Source organism: Amphiura filiformis, chromosome 5 (assembly GCF_039555335.1).
Source record: "Amphiura filiformis chromosome 5, Afil_fr2py, whole genome shotgun sequence".
Taxonomy (NCBI): Eukaryota; Metazoa; Echinodermata; class Ophiuroidea; order Amphilepidida; family Amphiuridae; genus Amphiura; species Amphiura filiformis.
This window is the reverse complement of record NC_092632.1, coordinates 29,314,583-29,332,255: the sequence shown is the minus strand read 5'-3', so window position 1 is coordinate 29,332,255 and position 17,673 is coordinate 29,314,583. Positions and strand designations below refer to the sequence as shown.

General features: G+C 35.5%; 1 protein-coding gene across 2 annotated transcripts in view; it reads right to left on the bottom strand.

The window, feature by feature from the left end:
- The window catches only part of LOC140152933 (transcriptional repressor NF-X1-like), a 37,200-nt gene that overhangs the window by 5,113 nt on the left and 14,414 nt on the right, over positions 1–17,673 (bottom strand). For both annotated transcript variants that reach the window (XM_072175484.1, XM_072175485.1), the window contains exons 7-15: positions 15,729–15,837; positions 14,580–14,779; positions 12,871–12,975; positions 10,273–10,392; positions 8,673–8,764; positions 5,807–5,905; positions 3,005–3,046; positions 2,223–2,312; positions 1,633–1,696 (exon numbers count right to left, since the gene is read on the bottom strand). In XM_072175484.1, coding sequence (XP_072031585.1) covers positions 1,633–1,696; positions 2,223–2,312; positions 3,005–3,046; positions 5,807–5,905; positions 8,673–8,764; positions 10,273–10,392; positions 12,871–12,975; positions 14,580–14,779; positions 15,729–15,837 — 921 coding nt within the window. The remainder of the gene's footprint in view (positions 1–1,632; positions 1,697–2,222; positions 2,313–3,004; positions 3,047–5,806; positions 5,906–8,672; positions 8,765–10,272; positions 10,393–12,870; positions 12,976–14,579; positions 14,780–15,728; positions 15,838–17,673) is intronic.

Below are 17,673 nucleotides of genomic sequence, written 5' to 3'. Positions count from 1 at the left end.
CTCTATTTTATTTTGTGTGTCAATTTTCATCATGAATTCTTAACACATTCACTATGGATTTGTGAGGGCTTGCTTGTAAGTTTGTTTTATACAAATATATAACAAAGCAGTCAGAACAACAATCTTTCAACACACTTGTAGTCCTTAATACATTTGTCCTATATCAACAAAGTACTGCTTTCTTTTTGTCCTACTTTTCCCAATGATTTTATTCCATATTTCATCACTGAATTAAAAATTAAGATCTAATTCTCATCTCAATCCAAAGTGGGTTTAGTGAGTTAGGAAATGAATACTGTCATATAGACTTGCACTATTTATACTGATGCTGCTGCTCGTAACCTACAAACCCATTTCTACATGCGATGGAATCACAAGTTGCTGTTTCCTTCTAGTTTGCTGTATACACTTCACAATTCTAAATTTCATGTAATAACATATTGAGGCATTAAAAATCACATGTAAGGACTTTAATCTGACCTAAAACCAACTTCCATATGAAATCACAAGAAGTCCTTTCTTCCTTCTTAACAACAATCTCTTCCTTATTTGAAATGTCACATTTATGGAAACTTATTTTAATCTGCTCCAGAAAGAACTTCCAGTTGGAAGTATTAAGAAGTTTGTATTTCCTTGATTTAAAAGCAAATGTTAATAATTTGAAATTTGACAAAGTACATGTGTGTACTAATCTCAATTTCCAGAGAGCTTTTTAATTTTAATGCAACAAACTAACCCACATTTCACCATTAAATCATAAGCAGTAAACCTCTTCCTTAATCACTTCATACATTTCACTAGTTTGGATTTACAAGATTTAAAACATATATGGGTGTACTCAAGTCCCATTTGCAGCATGTGTAAACTTGTATAATCTAACCTAAAACCAACTTGCTGATGAAATCAAATCCTGCAAAAGTTGTTCATTTACGGGTAATTCCAAACATTTTTAGAAATAAAGGGTAATGCTGTATCTTTTACACCCAAATGATGTCAGAGGTAGTGAAAATATAAACAATTATTTCAACGGTTTACCTGCAGAGGACACATTATTCGGGTGTATAGGAAACTGCAACATCTTTCATTTTTATTCTATTACCGCAAAAATAGTGCGATTTAAAGAGAAAATGTGACTTTAAATTAATGGATCCTTATATGAGGCATTTGGACAATTCACAGTATGTAATTTTGAATAATGGACAGCGGTAATAGAATTAAAGATTAAAAGAAGCATTTAAAGAAGCATATGGCTATGATGGCTCATTATGTGACTGACAGAAGAAGAACCCACCGGAAACAGATCTTTAGCAAATGATATCCACAATATTCAAATTAATCTCTTCAAATATTTTCTTACACTTTTCTCTTGAAGTACCAAAAGAGACAAAAAATGTTTAGTAACAATTTAGCAGTTTCTCAGATTGTGATTTACATCTTTTTGGTCTCTCCACTGAGCAATTGGAAAATGTATGCATTCCGAATACATTTTACATTATAAACTTGTAACTGTAGAACACTTGACATATGTACCTTTATACTATTTTTAGGAATGTTATAATAGACTTTACCCAATGTGCATTATCTTTAGAATCAATTTAAGATGCAAGGATATTAATGTTTCCATATTCTTACCTGTACAGCTTTAACAACGGTGGCAAAGTCCTTCTCTACTGCTGAGACAAATGCTGGACTTTTTCTACAAAGAAGGGGAAAAGGGACAGTTCAATGATACTGAGATTTCATTACACACAAAAATTAGTCCATTTCTATCAGGATCATTATCATAAAAATCTGTTAGCAAAGAAATACAATTATTAAAGTAAAGTAATGTAACCTACAAATACAAACATTGAACAATTTGAGAGGCAATTTAGTAGGACTAGCTGAAAATAAAGTAATTTTCACTGATGGCTGTTTTTCTTGTTGTTGTTTTTTGGTCACCGTACACTAACACAGTATCCAGTGTATTGCAATTTTATACCATATTTCACTATTAAATTATAAGCTAAGGATCAACACTAAAAAGTCATGTATCTTTCGCAAAAAAGCTGATTAAGAGTTTGGGAACTTCTTCAGGGTTTGGGCATTTATGATTCTATTATTGACATATCTTGGTGAAATAAGCCCTGCAAATAATATAATTACTTGAACTACCTAAGAGTTGACATCACAATTAGGACAGCAACTATTGCCAATTCTTATAATATTAATCATGTCCTTACTTAGCTTGTTCTTTGAGGAATGGAATGTAGCTTGGTGCTGAATTTCCCAACAAATCAGGGTCATTTATGTTCAAGGCGTCTGCAAATCGTCTGCAAGGAGGGAAAGAAAAAAATGTATTGGAAAATTTCACACAAGAATAACATTTTGACCTCTTGATGAAAAGTTTCAAATTATTTGAAGTGTTAGGTGTACAAGGCATTGGCAATACAAGGCCTTTTTGTGTGTGTTTTTATTGATAATTTTATTTCATATTTACACAAAGCAGCCTTTGTGCTTGCATCTGAAAGTATTTATGTAATAGCAGCCGTTTTGTGGCCAAAAGTGGATTGAGTTTGACTGAAATTGCTGTACGCATGTTAAATCAGCTGTTTGGGGCAAAAGGTAGATTTATTTTGACTGAAAAAATGTGAGCCAAGCGAGGGAAAAAATTGCAATTTATTTACAGATTTTGGTGATTTTTGGTAAAAAAAATCGCCAGACCGATAGACCCTACTTGGAACGGTCTGTCCATCCGTAGAACAGGTTGTTTTTGTCATTTCCCAAGGTAAATTGGGGACTCTTTAATTCTGATACACTACAGACCAGAACTTTATAAATTACTTCCTCATAAATCACAGAACGTAATTAGTTCCCCGATATATTGGACCCATACATGTGTATATCCCTTAATTAGTTTTAGTGAAACTTAGTGAAACTTATTTACTTTCCAATTAAAAAATATCAGGTGACCTTAGAGTATCATATCATTGCTACATGTAGTTAAATGTTACAATTCATTTACCTATTCCGCTCAACACGAGCACACTCCACGGTACACTCCAAACTGCAACACAAGACAAAACAAAAACATTAGTTCCTCCACACATTTTTTCAATTCCACAAATTACCAGTTGTATAGCCCATTGAGGAAGGACATGACTCATTGAATATTTGGACCTACACAACATAGTCATAAAATTAACAGGTTCAGAGAGTAAAGTAACAAATTTGCCATTTTTTTGCTATGATAACAAACCCTGTGTCTGAAAGGTTGTATAGAATTACCTGTAGCTTTGGGGGTATTTGGTTACGGAATAAATTGGGTCGGGTGAGTGGCTAGTAAGAGCAGGGGAAATTACATACAGATTTTCCCCATTATAAGCATTCATGCAGAGTCAATTTGAAAATTGGATGTTGATTTCATTTTGCTGCCAACTGACATGGCTATATAAAATAGTTCAGTTATGTGGAGTAAAAAAGAGACAGACCATTACTTTTTTGAGTAAAAAATTTCAATTTATTTTAGCCAATTTAGACCATTTCTAGGGGGCAAATGTAATTCTATAGGGTATATCCAGAAACTACGCATGTCTTTCACACATTACTTGATTTCTCTACAACTGAAAAGAAGGACTTAACATAATAGTGGGAAGGTCTTTACACAGATTCTTTAAGCATAATTGTCAATAGCATGATTCATTTCACAATTCAAACTCTAATTCTTTATATCAAAATGCCTAACCAGTTCAACACAAAGTATCAGTTGGGTGGTGCACCGCACATTATGTAGGCAGTGATACTAATGCTGCATTTTAGCTGCCAAATATACTTAAACATAAATATATTTAAACATCACTTGACACCGCTCACAAAATTAAACCATGACTTGCCTAAAGAATTGTACTGCTTTTGCAAGTGTCTGGCAGGAGCAGTGTTGAAGGATTCTGATTTTGAAAGAATTTTTCAGTCTCTGAAGTTCCAAATTGTATGATCAATTATCAGTAACAAGTTACTGGTAGTTCACATATTCAAGAGTTCTTTCACCTAAATGGGTGAGCTCCTGGCTGGATTTGTGTGGAAAAGCCTATAAAATATTGGTTATGGTATTGTTTTTGGACTTATTATTGAAAATTCAGCCTTTGCACTGCACTTTTGTACAGAATAGTTTTGGTAACACTGTCAAACTGATGCAGCACTCACACACATAAAGAAACAGTTGGGTGGTGCACCTACAGCAATGTAGGTTGCAATAGACAATCCCAATTGAAACACGTAAGTGATACCATATGCTACATAAATGAATGAATGAATGACACAAGAGTTTTGGTTGAAATTAAATTTTGACATAATAGAACGAAGAAAATAAAGTAGTTCATCCTTTTGACCCAGGCACAAAATCCTCATTCCGTGCAGCAGATGAATCAATCCTTTTCTCTTCAGAGAAAATGTCAAATTTTATATTTTATACCTAAATTGAAAACAAACTACAACTGTTGCTTTAATGGAGTTAAAGAAAAGAAGTCAATGATAATTCATCAAACTGGAACTGGGGCCCGAGCTGGATTGCGATGCATTTCCTGACTTGGAATTTGCTATATTGGTTTAAAGGCCTAAGTACTAACCTGCATTTATTTGTAGACCTAATGGTCTAATTTTACGACATACTCTGACTCTCTACTTGGACCCCAGATTACAGCTTTGCTTGATTGCAAAGCAAAAAGGTATTATTCTAAGCCAACCAGTAAGTACTAGGTGTGTCCACAAAACAATACAGGTCCCCATGATTTCATTACATCATAATGATAACAAGAAAAATTCAATCATGCAATGCTTACAACACCTGTGTATCATGTTATGTGTGGAATGCAACACATACTAAACCTGTTACATAATGTTATATATGCAGAATGCTTGTGGGATTGACATAGTGCACTCAATTTTTCTTGACACTTTCATTTTTCATCCCTTGTCATCTTTCAAAGGCAAAGCTTGACAATGCATTTTTTAATATTTGTGATCATCCATCACAAATGGGCCCTAATGTCAGCAGAACTACAATCAAATGCAAACTTGGTGGGACACTTCCATGGTTCAATGACTCTCCCTGATCCCTTTATTCAATGTTGTATACAAAATGCCTCATTTTTGAAATGTGCTACAAGTTTGCTCCAATGATTCTCCCTGCTCCCCTTATTCAATGTTGTATACCAAATGCCTCATGTTTGAAATGTGCTAACACGTTTGCGCCAATGACTCACCCTGCTCCCCTTATTCAATGTTGTACACCAAATGCCTCATTTTTGAAATGCCCTACACGTTTGCTACCAATGACTCTCCCTGCACCCTTTATTCAATGTTACATACCAAATGCCTCATTTTTGAAATGTGCTACAAGTTTGCTCCAATGACTCTCCCTGCTCCCCTTATTCAATGTTGTATACCAAATAACTCATTTTTGAAATGCGCTACACATTTGCTCCAACATTGGTTTGTGGGGGCGAAAGGGGACTAGAAATAGTTTGGAACTTTGCACTTGATTGTAGTTTTGAGATAATGACCTGTTGAACCTTTAAAAAACAAGAGAAAACTACAGGATTTCTCAACCCATTTACTGACTTTTTACTATTTCCAATCAAGCAATAGGGACATGTAATATATCATTGTAAAGCCTTTTTTTGAGGACAATGTGCCTGTCCAATATCTCAAAAAGTGGAAATGATGACATTACAGCCTTGTTGGGATGGAAGGTCACATTTGTGTATCCATGTATGTACATGTACTGCATATTACACAGACTTTTTCCTATCAATTTCTTTGCACTTACATTCTCTGTCCTTTGTCATCTCTGAAAGCCATTAGTTTAGTCATGTCCATAGATGCCTGGCCAAATTTGAGTTGAGCTGCAATAGCCGAGGTCGTCATCCTACATAAAATAAAATCATAGCAAAAAAAAAATATGCGTGCTAGGCGGACTGCCAACAGGTTGCCAGACATACTATAATGACCAATGGATTTCTCTCATTAACCTGCATGTTACCAGTAATGAATTCAATATGTACATTTGGTTCTCATTATGTCTGGTGAATGCAAGAAAGATTGTACATGGAATGCAGCTGCCTTTTGCAAAATCATAACATAGCTTTTACCTGATACATACTTCCTTAATAATCCCACATAAAATCAGAAATTTCACAAAGATCGACTTCCAAATCTTGGACTACATATATGTGATAAGTTACTAAACATTGTGTTTGTTTTATTCTACTTTATCCTACATAATTGGAGCCCCCTCCTCTAATAAATGCCAGCTGCCAAATTTGTCAAGTGAATACTGCCTAAATGCACCTTTCCAATGCACCAATTTGAATAAAATGACTTTCTAAACCTTCCAGTTTAGGATTATGATGACTTTATACACTGTATTTTGGAAGTTTAAACATGTAAATTCCAATTTGGAACTCATTTCACAATTTTAATAAGTGCCCTCTGAAAATGACTGACTTAAGTGCCCAAGCACTAATTAGATCAAATTGGGTATTTTGTACAGAATATCTCTGCATACCACTTTAAAGTCACTAAACAATTGCTCTCAAATTTGCCTACCTAATGCACTCAAGTGAACTTAGTTCAACTTCACTTCAAAACAAGGTGACAGAGATAGTACAAAGGTGTTTCTTGAGACACAATTGGACAAAATGCAGACATATTTAATATGCACCTGGAATATATTAATCATAAATCCAACCTGTATTGTGTATTGTCATATCACACTTATATACATATCTAGTGTTCAGGTGCAACATGTGATATACCCTCATGGGCTGCCTGGTGTTAGATTTCAATCATTTTATTACAGTACTAATATCACTTTTGAATAGACATGAGCTATTAATACCAAATTCACCCTAACAAAAAAAATAGATTCTTAACCAAATTCTAAAGAGATACAGACCAATCACCGACAGGCACCATCCATGATCACTTGTTGATAAGGGCCAATCATTCCACAAAACATCCACAGTGAAGACATGCAACACTTTACACGAAGGCCCGTAAAGGCACGTAAAGACACACTTGTTAGAAACACACAATCGAAAGATCGGCCCTCATATCATGAATATGCAAGAATTCTCAGCATATAAAGCAGCACTTGACTGATTGTGAATGGTTTGTATATTTTAATGCACACAGCTGAGCGTAGCCCTTAGGCTAAAGTTTTGTTCGGCTTAATATAAGGTGGCAATTATTCGGCTTTTGTTACTGCGCGCGTCAATAAAGTCCCAACTCATGCTCGCATAAATTCACATAAGCGTGTGCCAGTCAGGCATTATGCAATGCACAACTAGCGTAAGCATTGCACCCAACTGTGTGTATGCCATTCTATATCAATACAGTGTTATGAGTCTTATTTTTTCCGTATTATATAAACCGAACAAACTTTAGTTGTGTGAATTTACACAAGCATGTTGGGACTTTATTGATGCATACAGGTGTCTCACTATATAAAATATCATTATTAACACACAAAATACACACGGCAGCCTTTGTATACATATATCAAACTCTTGATGTGATTATGGTGAGGATAGCCAGAGATATTTGGTAGACAAGGTTTGGCACTGTAACTTCATTACTGTGTCTATATCTGACTCTTCTCTCAATATGACTAGAATGATAATAGAGGAAGTTGGTAGCGACTGCAATTTCCTGCCAGATTTCTGCATTGTGTTATGACTTGCATTCCATTTAAAGTTAGGTGATCCAATTGATAGCCTCATTCCCCTCCTTTTCCCAAGCAAACTGAGATTTTGGCATCATTCTCAGAATCCCTGGGATATGATCTGCGGGGATGATATCAATAAAATTACACCAAGTAAAACATGCAATTTCCCCTGGCAAGTTTTAATAATGGACATACTGGTTAGTAATGATTTGTAGATATTTAAGCAATTGAAGCTTAGGTGATGGGCCTCTATGTACAGTAGAAAATAAAAATAGGACCACCCATCTTTAAATGATATTCCTATGACTTAGTTGGTCAATTTTAACCATCTTTATTTCTTTACTTTCATATTTGATACAGATAAAATATGATATTTTACATAATTCTTTATTTATCACAAGGCAAAATGGATGCAACTTTATGTCACCATGTGAAAACAAACCATTTACCAGGCATGAAACAGAATTTCAATAAATAAAAAGGAAAAGTACTGATATGAGGAAACTGATTAAACATTACCTTTATACAGAAAAGACAAAGTTGAAAAAGAGGTAATTAAACATGTATGATCACATGCAACTGCGGAGACAATGGGAAAATCCTCATAGTTCCCTGAAGCCAACAAAAAATCTGCCATCCAACATAAATGTGCAGTATCAACTTGTTCATTACCAACAAATACTGTCTTTTACTTACAGGTTAACAACAGTGCATCAGTTGTTCAGTGGGCATTGTGAAATATCTAAATATTTTGATTTTGGAACTGTGGAATATCCTGAGGGGCATATTCTCAGATCCAAAGCAAAATCTTTAAAATTTTCACAATCGCTGACATGTAACTGAAGCAAAGTTGTTAACCGATTTCATAACTGTCACTTTTTAACTCCTCACTGCATATTTACTTGGAAAGGAAGGCAGAAGTGACTGCAAGTTACACACTTTGTGCAGACCTATGAGTTGTACTTACTTTTGGAAGGCTTCTGTGAGTTGAGAGTCATCTACTCCTTGAAGGCACTGAGAGGTTTCAGATAGAAAGCCACAACCACATTTGATTGTCACCTGCAAGTTAAACAAAAATTTCAAAAAATTATAGAGATTTGACTTACAATAAGGTTGGCAAATCAGAACCCCAGGTATACCATTGTGTTGTGCATTTACTCAAGGTTCTTTACCACTACTGTCTCTCTTCAATACATTAACCAACACTTGATAAAGCGCCTTAACTTGGAGATTCAAAGCGCAATGAATTAAAACAAAGTAAACATAATAACAATTATGAAACAAGTATGTTTTTGAGAGGAGACTTAAAGCTCTCAACAGTGGAAGTATTGCATATGTGAATTGGGAGTGTGTTCCATAACCTGGGTCCTGCCACTGAGAAGATTCTGGCTCCAGCACATTTACATGTCATAGGAACCTGACAATTACATGTAAGACTGTATAGGTGTGTAAATATATTGGGGGACGGTAAAAATAAGCTGTGTGGGAGAAGTAGCACCCCGCACAGTCAGTTATACTGAGGAATCGGGCCCCAACATCAAAGAAACATGACTATGAGACAGGCACTTCGGTCTGTGAGCATTGCTCTGATACTTTTTCTTTACCTTTTTACTTCATAAATCACTGTATCGCGCTGACACCTGTCCTTAAATAGTATGACCCACATTATCGGTTAAACCACACAGCCTATGCATATGTTTCACTTCTAAAGCAAGTGGATTGAGAAATATAGAATAAAATTCAAATTTTTCTGACAAGCAATTACAAGATTCAAACCATGCGGTATGGCCACTGCCTACACAAATGTATGACCTCAGCATGACAACATGTAATTGAACCTGTCTGGTAGGTAAGCTTACACACCCAATATGTGACATGGTCTGATTTAACCCAGCCAAAGGAGGCAATTGGGAAATTGAAATACAGGTAAAAACAGTGATCAAGAAAAAAACACCCTTGTCCCCTTTGATTCAATCAGATTGTGTGTAAGGTAAAAGCTATTCATGATTGCTGTGCAAAAAAGATATTGCAGTGCTGTTTATTTTCAAGTTTTTGAAAAACTAAGCAGAAATAATCTTTTGTCATGTAGGTTTAGGGTGAACATATTCTAATCCTCTTTTTAATTACCACAGTACAATTTAATTACATAAAAAACATCAAGAAAATAGATGATGTCCCATCCAAATTTGTGACCACACTAAAGAAAACATCTACTGACAAATGCCTTGGTCACATCCCAAATTTATCAAAATATGAATCCAGTGAAAACAAGTTGTAATTTAGGCCATATATGTTGCTTGCTGTAACAGGTCACACAAAAAAGAGGATCAAATGATTCTCCTTTTTGTCTTCTGTCCTAAATTACTAGTAATTAACACAGTTTCTATGAGGGAATGGCCAAATTATAATTATTTATACAATTATGAGCCTTGAGAAGAATTTTGAAACAAAAACAACTACATGTCTGTTAAGTCAGTATTCTTTTTGTAGAATAAAAAATCCTTTTGGGGACTACACTTTTTATGACCATTTGGGAAATGGCAAACAATGTATTTTTTCTGCCTTACCTTAGCTTTGCAGCGTTGTTTAGGACATGGTGTGTCTGGATGACATGGAGCATTGCAAGGATGGCCACAATCAGGTCTTGGCTTGGGACATGGCTGACTACACTCACTACCACAAAAACCCTGTTATGGATGTAAACAACTTTGTTAGTCATGGTACACTTGACTTGATCAAGAAAATGGCTATGAAAAGAGGAAATGAAACAAAAAGGTAGAAATGACAAATAAAGAAAGAAAAAACAAGTATGCACGAACGCATGCATGAAATAAAAAAAAAAATTATGCAAGCAGTAAGGAAGAAAAACAAGCAAGAAAGCAAACAAGCGATCAAAAATTAAAGCAAGAAAAAGCAAGGAAGAAAACACACAAAAAAAGCAGGAAAGCAAGCAGGAAGCAAGCAATCATACAAGCAAGAAAAAAGAAAGAAAGAAGAACGCACAACCAAAAGAAAGAAAGAAAAAGAAGAATGCACAAACAAACAAAAGAGAGAAAGAAAGAAAAAAAAAGAAAGAACGCATGTAAAGGATGAGAAAGAAAAGAAGGATAGACTGACGATAGAAAGAAAAGAAATAATGAAGGAAAAATATATAAGATGAAACAACAGTAAATTAAGATTAAAAACACATGAAATAAGATGAAAAAGACTTGAGAAAAATGGAAGCAAACAAAATAAACAATTTATAAGTAATTTATAATTGAGTAATCATAGACAAGCCCATTGACTCACAACGTGATGGAAACATATAGTGTGATAAAACACAGGATTAATTGAGCTTATCAATCACATTTTTATAATCTTACAAACAAAAACAACAAAAAATATTGCTGACACTAATCAGCCCACTTTTCACAACCCTTCAACACCTAACCTCCATATCAATAACAACATTCTATTGCAGTGAGGTTTAACCACAATTTTGTCATTGACATTTTGACCTATATATTCAAAGGAAGTTGTCTTAAGCTGAAATAAATCCTTTACGATAGAAAGCTATTTACCCAGGGAGAAATTACACCAATGTTGAAGCAAACAAGTTTGACATGGGAGCTTATGTAGCTCATACCAAGCTGTCTTGCCCTATATATGACATACTAATTCTATCATCCCATCCTTAATCAGGCATTCTCAAATAATGTGTGCATGTCATAAAGAGGACTATTGAACAAATCTCACGCAAGCAAATCAAAGACAGTGTTGCCAACATTTTCAGCCCATTTTGCAGGCACTGCACTTGAGAGTGGAAACAAATCAACAAATATCCACACAAATTTGTGAAACTTTTCAGAGGTTAATTTTGACTCAATTTTTGAAATAAAATTGGATCAATTGAGCCCATATTTATTGGTCCAGCTATGAGTTTTAAAAATATTGGGCGATACAAAGTCGAGCCCAATATTTTTAAACTCATAGAGAGACCAATAAATATTGGGCGTAAAGCATCCAGTTTTATCATTATTATATTTTGGATCCAATATTTTCACACACTTGTATTCATCAAAACATAATAATGTCTAAAACTGTATGCTTTTCTGTGATCTAATCCAAGAATCAGTTAATAAAACTATTTGATTTAATTTTAAACCAAACTTTGTTAAAAAAGAGCAAAAATTAACAGTTTTCTGCCCAAAGTTTGAAAGTCTCCCTAAAGTCGTGAAATCAAGGTGGCCATTTTTGAGTGGCGGGACCATAGTCCAATATCACTAACTTGAGTCAAACACACACTTGAAATAGCTTTTGCTGCTTTTCTTTGTTCATATTATAAGAGATCTGAGGTATTTGGACAGCCACATGTGGCAAGATTAAGCAAAAGTAACATGTGTTGTTTTGATTGACTTTTGAGATATGTCCAATAGAAAGTTCAGATAATAAGAACCTAAATTAACAAGAACCTGTGATGAGTGACATTTCCTGGTTAACTGTGGACTGTTTGATTCTACTAGCAGAGAGTAATTGGCTGAAATGGGATTTTAATAAACTGTCATTTGTGTGTGCTGGTGGCAATGCATGGAACCGAGGATGGTCCATGGTTGGTGGATATTTTCGCTGTTATGCAGGGTGTATCATACACCTGTATTCATCTGTTGACTTGAGATCTTCAGTGAAGACTGTATAGCCCTATAGAAGCTTCCCTTAAACTAAAACTTCATTGCATCAAAATCGATGCCCTGGAAGGGACCCAAAATCAATGCCCTGATTTGCAAGATGCAAATGTTCAGGTGCACCCCACACACCTACCTGTCTGTGCTGGCAATCACAGACCTTGTGTATTGCTATCAAGAGAGGATGTCTAAAACGATGTTTAATTGACATACTAAGAACCAAAATGGTGGATTTTTTGTTTGTGTACATGTAGGGTGTGTGTGATACAATATGCCTACCGACCGCTGTCGGGTATTTTGAATGTACAATAAAAATGATAAAGGATGTGTCCTTGTTTGCAGGTAAACACCGACACACACACCCCCACCCATCTTATCCTAAGACATGTCTTCTGGCAGGCATGTTGTCTACATGGCAATGGTCTTCCACACAGATTCCACATTTCCACAAGACACCTATCAACTCACAAACACCCCCCTCCACACACCCCTACATCTTACCATATGACATGTCTTCTGGCAGGTATGTTGTCTACATGGTATTGGTCTTCCACATGGATTTCCACAAGACACATCATCAATGTAGCATGGAAGATTATGACGCAACTGTAAACGAAGGAAAAACATTAAAAGTAAACACATTTGGGTCTAATTATCACAAGTTTTCTAAAATACTTTACAAAGCATCTTACAAGATCTAACATAAAATTTTCTTCAAAATACAACAAACCTTCACTTACTGAACAAGATGGCCTTTGTTTGTGGCATAATCTTTTTAGCGAAGGTACATGTAGGCATATCTATCAACAAATGTCAAGTGAACAAATTCTAGGACTTTCTAAAAAGTCAGATTTTAAGAGTCCTTGACCAATATTTTGATTATGTGGCACCAGCTAGTTATGCATCAGTGCATATAAGCCTGGGGTCTATAAGGAATACAACTAGCTTTCTACAAAGTTCTACAATATTCGAAAAACCTTATATAAAATCCAAGTATTTTAAGATGCCTTTGACCAATATCTTGATTCTATGGCTCCAACATGTTATGCATCAGAGCATACAACCCTGGGGTCTGTAAGGAATACAACTAGGTTTCTACAAAGTTCATACAAAATATTTTAAGATTCCCTTGACCAATATTTTGATCCTGTGGCACCAGCATGTTATGTATCAGAGCATGGAAGCCTTGGGTGTGTAATGAATACAAGCAGGTCTAACAGCTGTGACCCAATTCATGTTGTCAATGTGATTTGCTTCCTTGCTTGCTGTGGTGACATAGTTTGATCACAAAATGATATTACGGAAGACTTGCAACATTGGGCTATTACAGTTGAAATCCTTTACCCCTATGGGAGACATGACCTTAATCTCTGACACAGGGAGTGTAGATTTCAAATGGGGGTTACCTGAATGTGTGACTCCATTTGAAATTTACACCCCCTGTGTGAGAAATTAATAAGGGCATGTCTTCCATAAAGGGTGTATAGATATCAACTGGAATACCCCATTTTGTACAGTAAACTTTCAAGTTGATAAAAATATCTAGCAATGTGTATATTCCTATTCAATGTCTCATTCTTATGAACAAGAGGTTTCAGGAAGATTCAGATCCATTGATGCTGATTAAGGAAATGACATATCAAAACAAAAACAAGCAGAACCACATCACTGTACATTACAATACATAATACATAAACCTTTCCAGCAATTGTAACTGGGGCATATTATGAGAACTTATCATGTCATCTGCTACATCTTTGAATCATTATCATGCAGCCACCCACTTGACACTTTCTGTAGAAACCCTAATCCCAATTCAGGTTTTATAGACACTATATCACCTGACACTCATTTCTTGAGGTATCTTTAGTTACTATTGATACCCCATGAAATGCTATTTTAAGCTCTTGATTCAATACTCATCTGTATAAGAAATAATGTCTTCCTTTGGCTTTAATAGGTACCTGACAATAAGTCAGTCAATTTTATGTGCCATTCAGTCCTTAAATGACACTGGCTCCCCAGTTATCTCTCCTTTTATCAAGATTTACAGACTTAAATAGTGTTGTGTTAGTGTAAAGAAAGTCAAATCTGGATATTTTTTCATATTGTTCTCTGTTTGATCACCATATTTTGTCCCTCAAGTTTAGCAACTGACAATATGATACAACTATATAATAAATTCAAGTTAAACCACATCCTTAACCTACCTCGTGACCTCCCATGCACTTCTTGGATGTAAGCTCAGCACACGGTGGGCAGTCTTCCTCACTATGACATGTATGGCGGACTGTATGCTCACACTTGTGTCGCCTAACACACTGCTGAGTACACTCTGGTGGTTTGGTGCCACACGGGATGGGTGGCATAAGGACAGAAGCACCACAGTGGCAAAATAATTCTTCAAAACCTACAATGACAAAAATAATTAAATAAAGATGATAACACCATATTAAGCACACATCTTCAATGTGGTGTCCTTCCAGTGTATCACACATTTAAGGTTTGTAATTCAGGAGTCCTTGACCTTTTATATAACATGACCCATTTCTTGAAATTCAGACCTCTTGTATCCCAGTGTCAAAATTGTATCACATACATTTCCTATCTTATTCCTGGGTAGTTTTGAGCTCTGCAACCCCATATATTGGGGTTAACCTCTTGTTAGGACATAACATGTGCATTAATGCAGAACTGATTGACATGTTTAAATTTGACATTTGTAAAATAATAAATAAAGTTTCAATGATTTTTTTATCTGAGAGATATTAATCATCTCATCTAGGGGTTAGATACTCATAAAAAACGTTATCATTAACACACATATAGAAAACATTACACATATACATAACTGGAAATGGGCAATTACTTAGATCAATAACAGACATCTTCATATATACATGTATTATACGTGCAGATTTACAAATTAGCTGATTTTTTTAAGCATTTTGCTTGCCCACTGATGTTCCAAAATGAACTCCATAAGTGTATATGTGACACAATCTGGTCCATGGAGGCCAAAGGAGGCATTTTTGAAAATGAAGTTACTATCATTATTACCTTAAGGCTATCATATACTGAAAACAAGAAATGTCTAGCATTCTTGGTTCAAAAGTTATGAAGTTTTTTGATGTCTATTTTCTTATGTATTTTTTTAATTTGTTTGAGTACATATTTTTGCATTCATCTCAATTTCAAATTTGCTGCCTTTGGCCTCCATGGACCAGATCGTGTCACATATAGAGTAGGCCCACATCCCCCACTCCACACCCAATCCCCTCGATTTCCCCCATCCCACACCCAATCCACTCAATTCCAAAAGTATGTTTACACTACCAAATAAGGAGGAAAGAACTTACTTGCTTCCAAGCATCTGATACAGTTACCAGGATGACAAAGTGCCTCACACACATGCACCCCACAGTTGAGTTTACGACCACAAACCTGAGTACACAGATGACTTGAGTCCTTGAATAAATGAATGAAAGGAAACAGAAATATTAACATTCAACCCATATCTGGGTTTGATGCTATATGAAGGGAGTTCACTTGGTGTTTCAATCAAATGTTATCCAAATATTCACTTTATTGGCAAAATCCTGAATATATCATCAATTTCCTTATTATCAATTTAAATCAACATTATTGAGCCACCACTAATTTTCAACAAGAACTTTTACCACAGTTCCCTTTGGCAATGTGGATGTCTCAAACCTTCAATTGAGCAATGTGGGTGTCTGAATGTTTAGGGGGAAAATCAAATTATTGTTTAATGTATTAAATAACAGAATAATTAGGTTATCAAATGCTTTTCAGTTGGTTTCATTCAGGTGTTAAATCAAAAGTTACAGCAAATACAAAACAGCAGGGTCAGTCCATGTCAAATCAACCAGGGGTCCCCAGGTGACCCTCTCAGATTTTGATGAAATTCCATCAGAATAATCTTTTGTGGCCACAATGAACCCATACAAAAAATTGGCCTCATAGGCCATGTCGTTTTTGAGAAATGGCCCTTTGAAGTTTGGCCCAGACCCCCCCTTTTTGGCACTCGAACATGAATTGAAATTTACAGCCCTGAAACATACTTATGAGACCTACCTAGAAACAAAAATTCAGCTTTGGTACTCAACTCCATCATAGTTAGATGGCTCTTGAAAATAGAGAGAAAAACCTGTTATTTCTTGTCTAAGGGTGTTGAATTCGGCAACCATGGTAACAAAATATGCCAAAGTTTACTAAGTATATGTGCATATTTTTGGGTCGTACATTACAGACCACTCTAGATGTGTTTATTAGCCTCTAAAACACACCCAGAACATATTTCATATGACACTTCAGGTAACTTGTAAAAAACCTTAGTCAAATTTTGCTGATTTTGTTGTCATGGTTGCTCAATTCAACACCCTTAGACAAGAAATTCTAGGTTTTCCACCCTATTTTCAAGCTGCCATCTAACTATGATGGAGTTGAGTACCAAAGCTGAATTTTTGTTTCTTGGTAGGTCTCATAAGTATGTTGCATGGCAGTAAATTTCAATTCATGTTTCAACTGTCAACATGGTCAACCATTGGTTAGAAAGAGGGGGGTCTCCAGCAAATTTTCACCGAACCCAACTTCGGATACCGCTCATTCCTCCATTAATGATTTGATTTGCTCAAACTTGCTTGTGGGCTCAGATATGTACCTATAGACAATGTATCTATGACATTTGAGTCATATGACCACATATTTATGGCACCAGGGGGCCCCCGAAATGATAAAATCACACTTGCGATTGAATAAATGACCAACTTTGGGTGCTCAAAGTTTAAAAGGAAAGCAGATATCTGAAATTTAGAGCCAGATTCTGAAAATATGACATAAGGTTAGCTAGAATCCAAGATTGCAGCTTTATATCTGTTTAGAACAAGAAGTTATGAGCCACCAAAGTTGGTAAAAATCACCAATGACACTCACAAGTGCCAAAAAGGGGGGGGTCCGGGCCAAACTTCAAAGGGCCATTTCTCGAAAACGACATGGCCTATGAAGCCAAATTTTTGTATGGGTTCATTGTGGCCACAAAAGATTATTCTGATGGAATTTCATCAAAATCTGAGAGGGTCACCTGGGAACTTTTCAGAAAATTGGTTGATTTGACATGGACTCACCCAGCACTTAATGCTCTGGGTGCTAGCAGATAAGCTTCATCATAAAAAGTCCAAGTTTTAAGATATTTTCTCAAATTATCAACAGCTATAAGAACCACTGAACCAATATTAGGCTTGTTTGTACTCATTTGAATGCATTTTTTAAGGCTGATTCCAC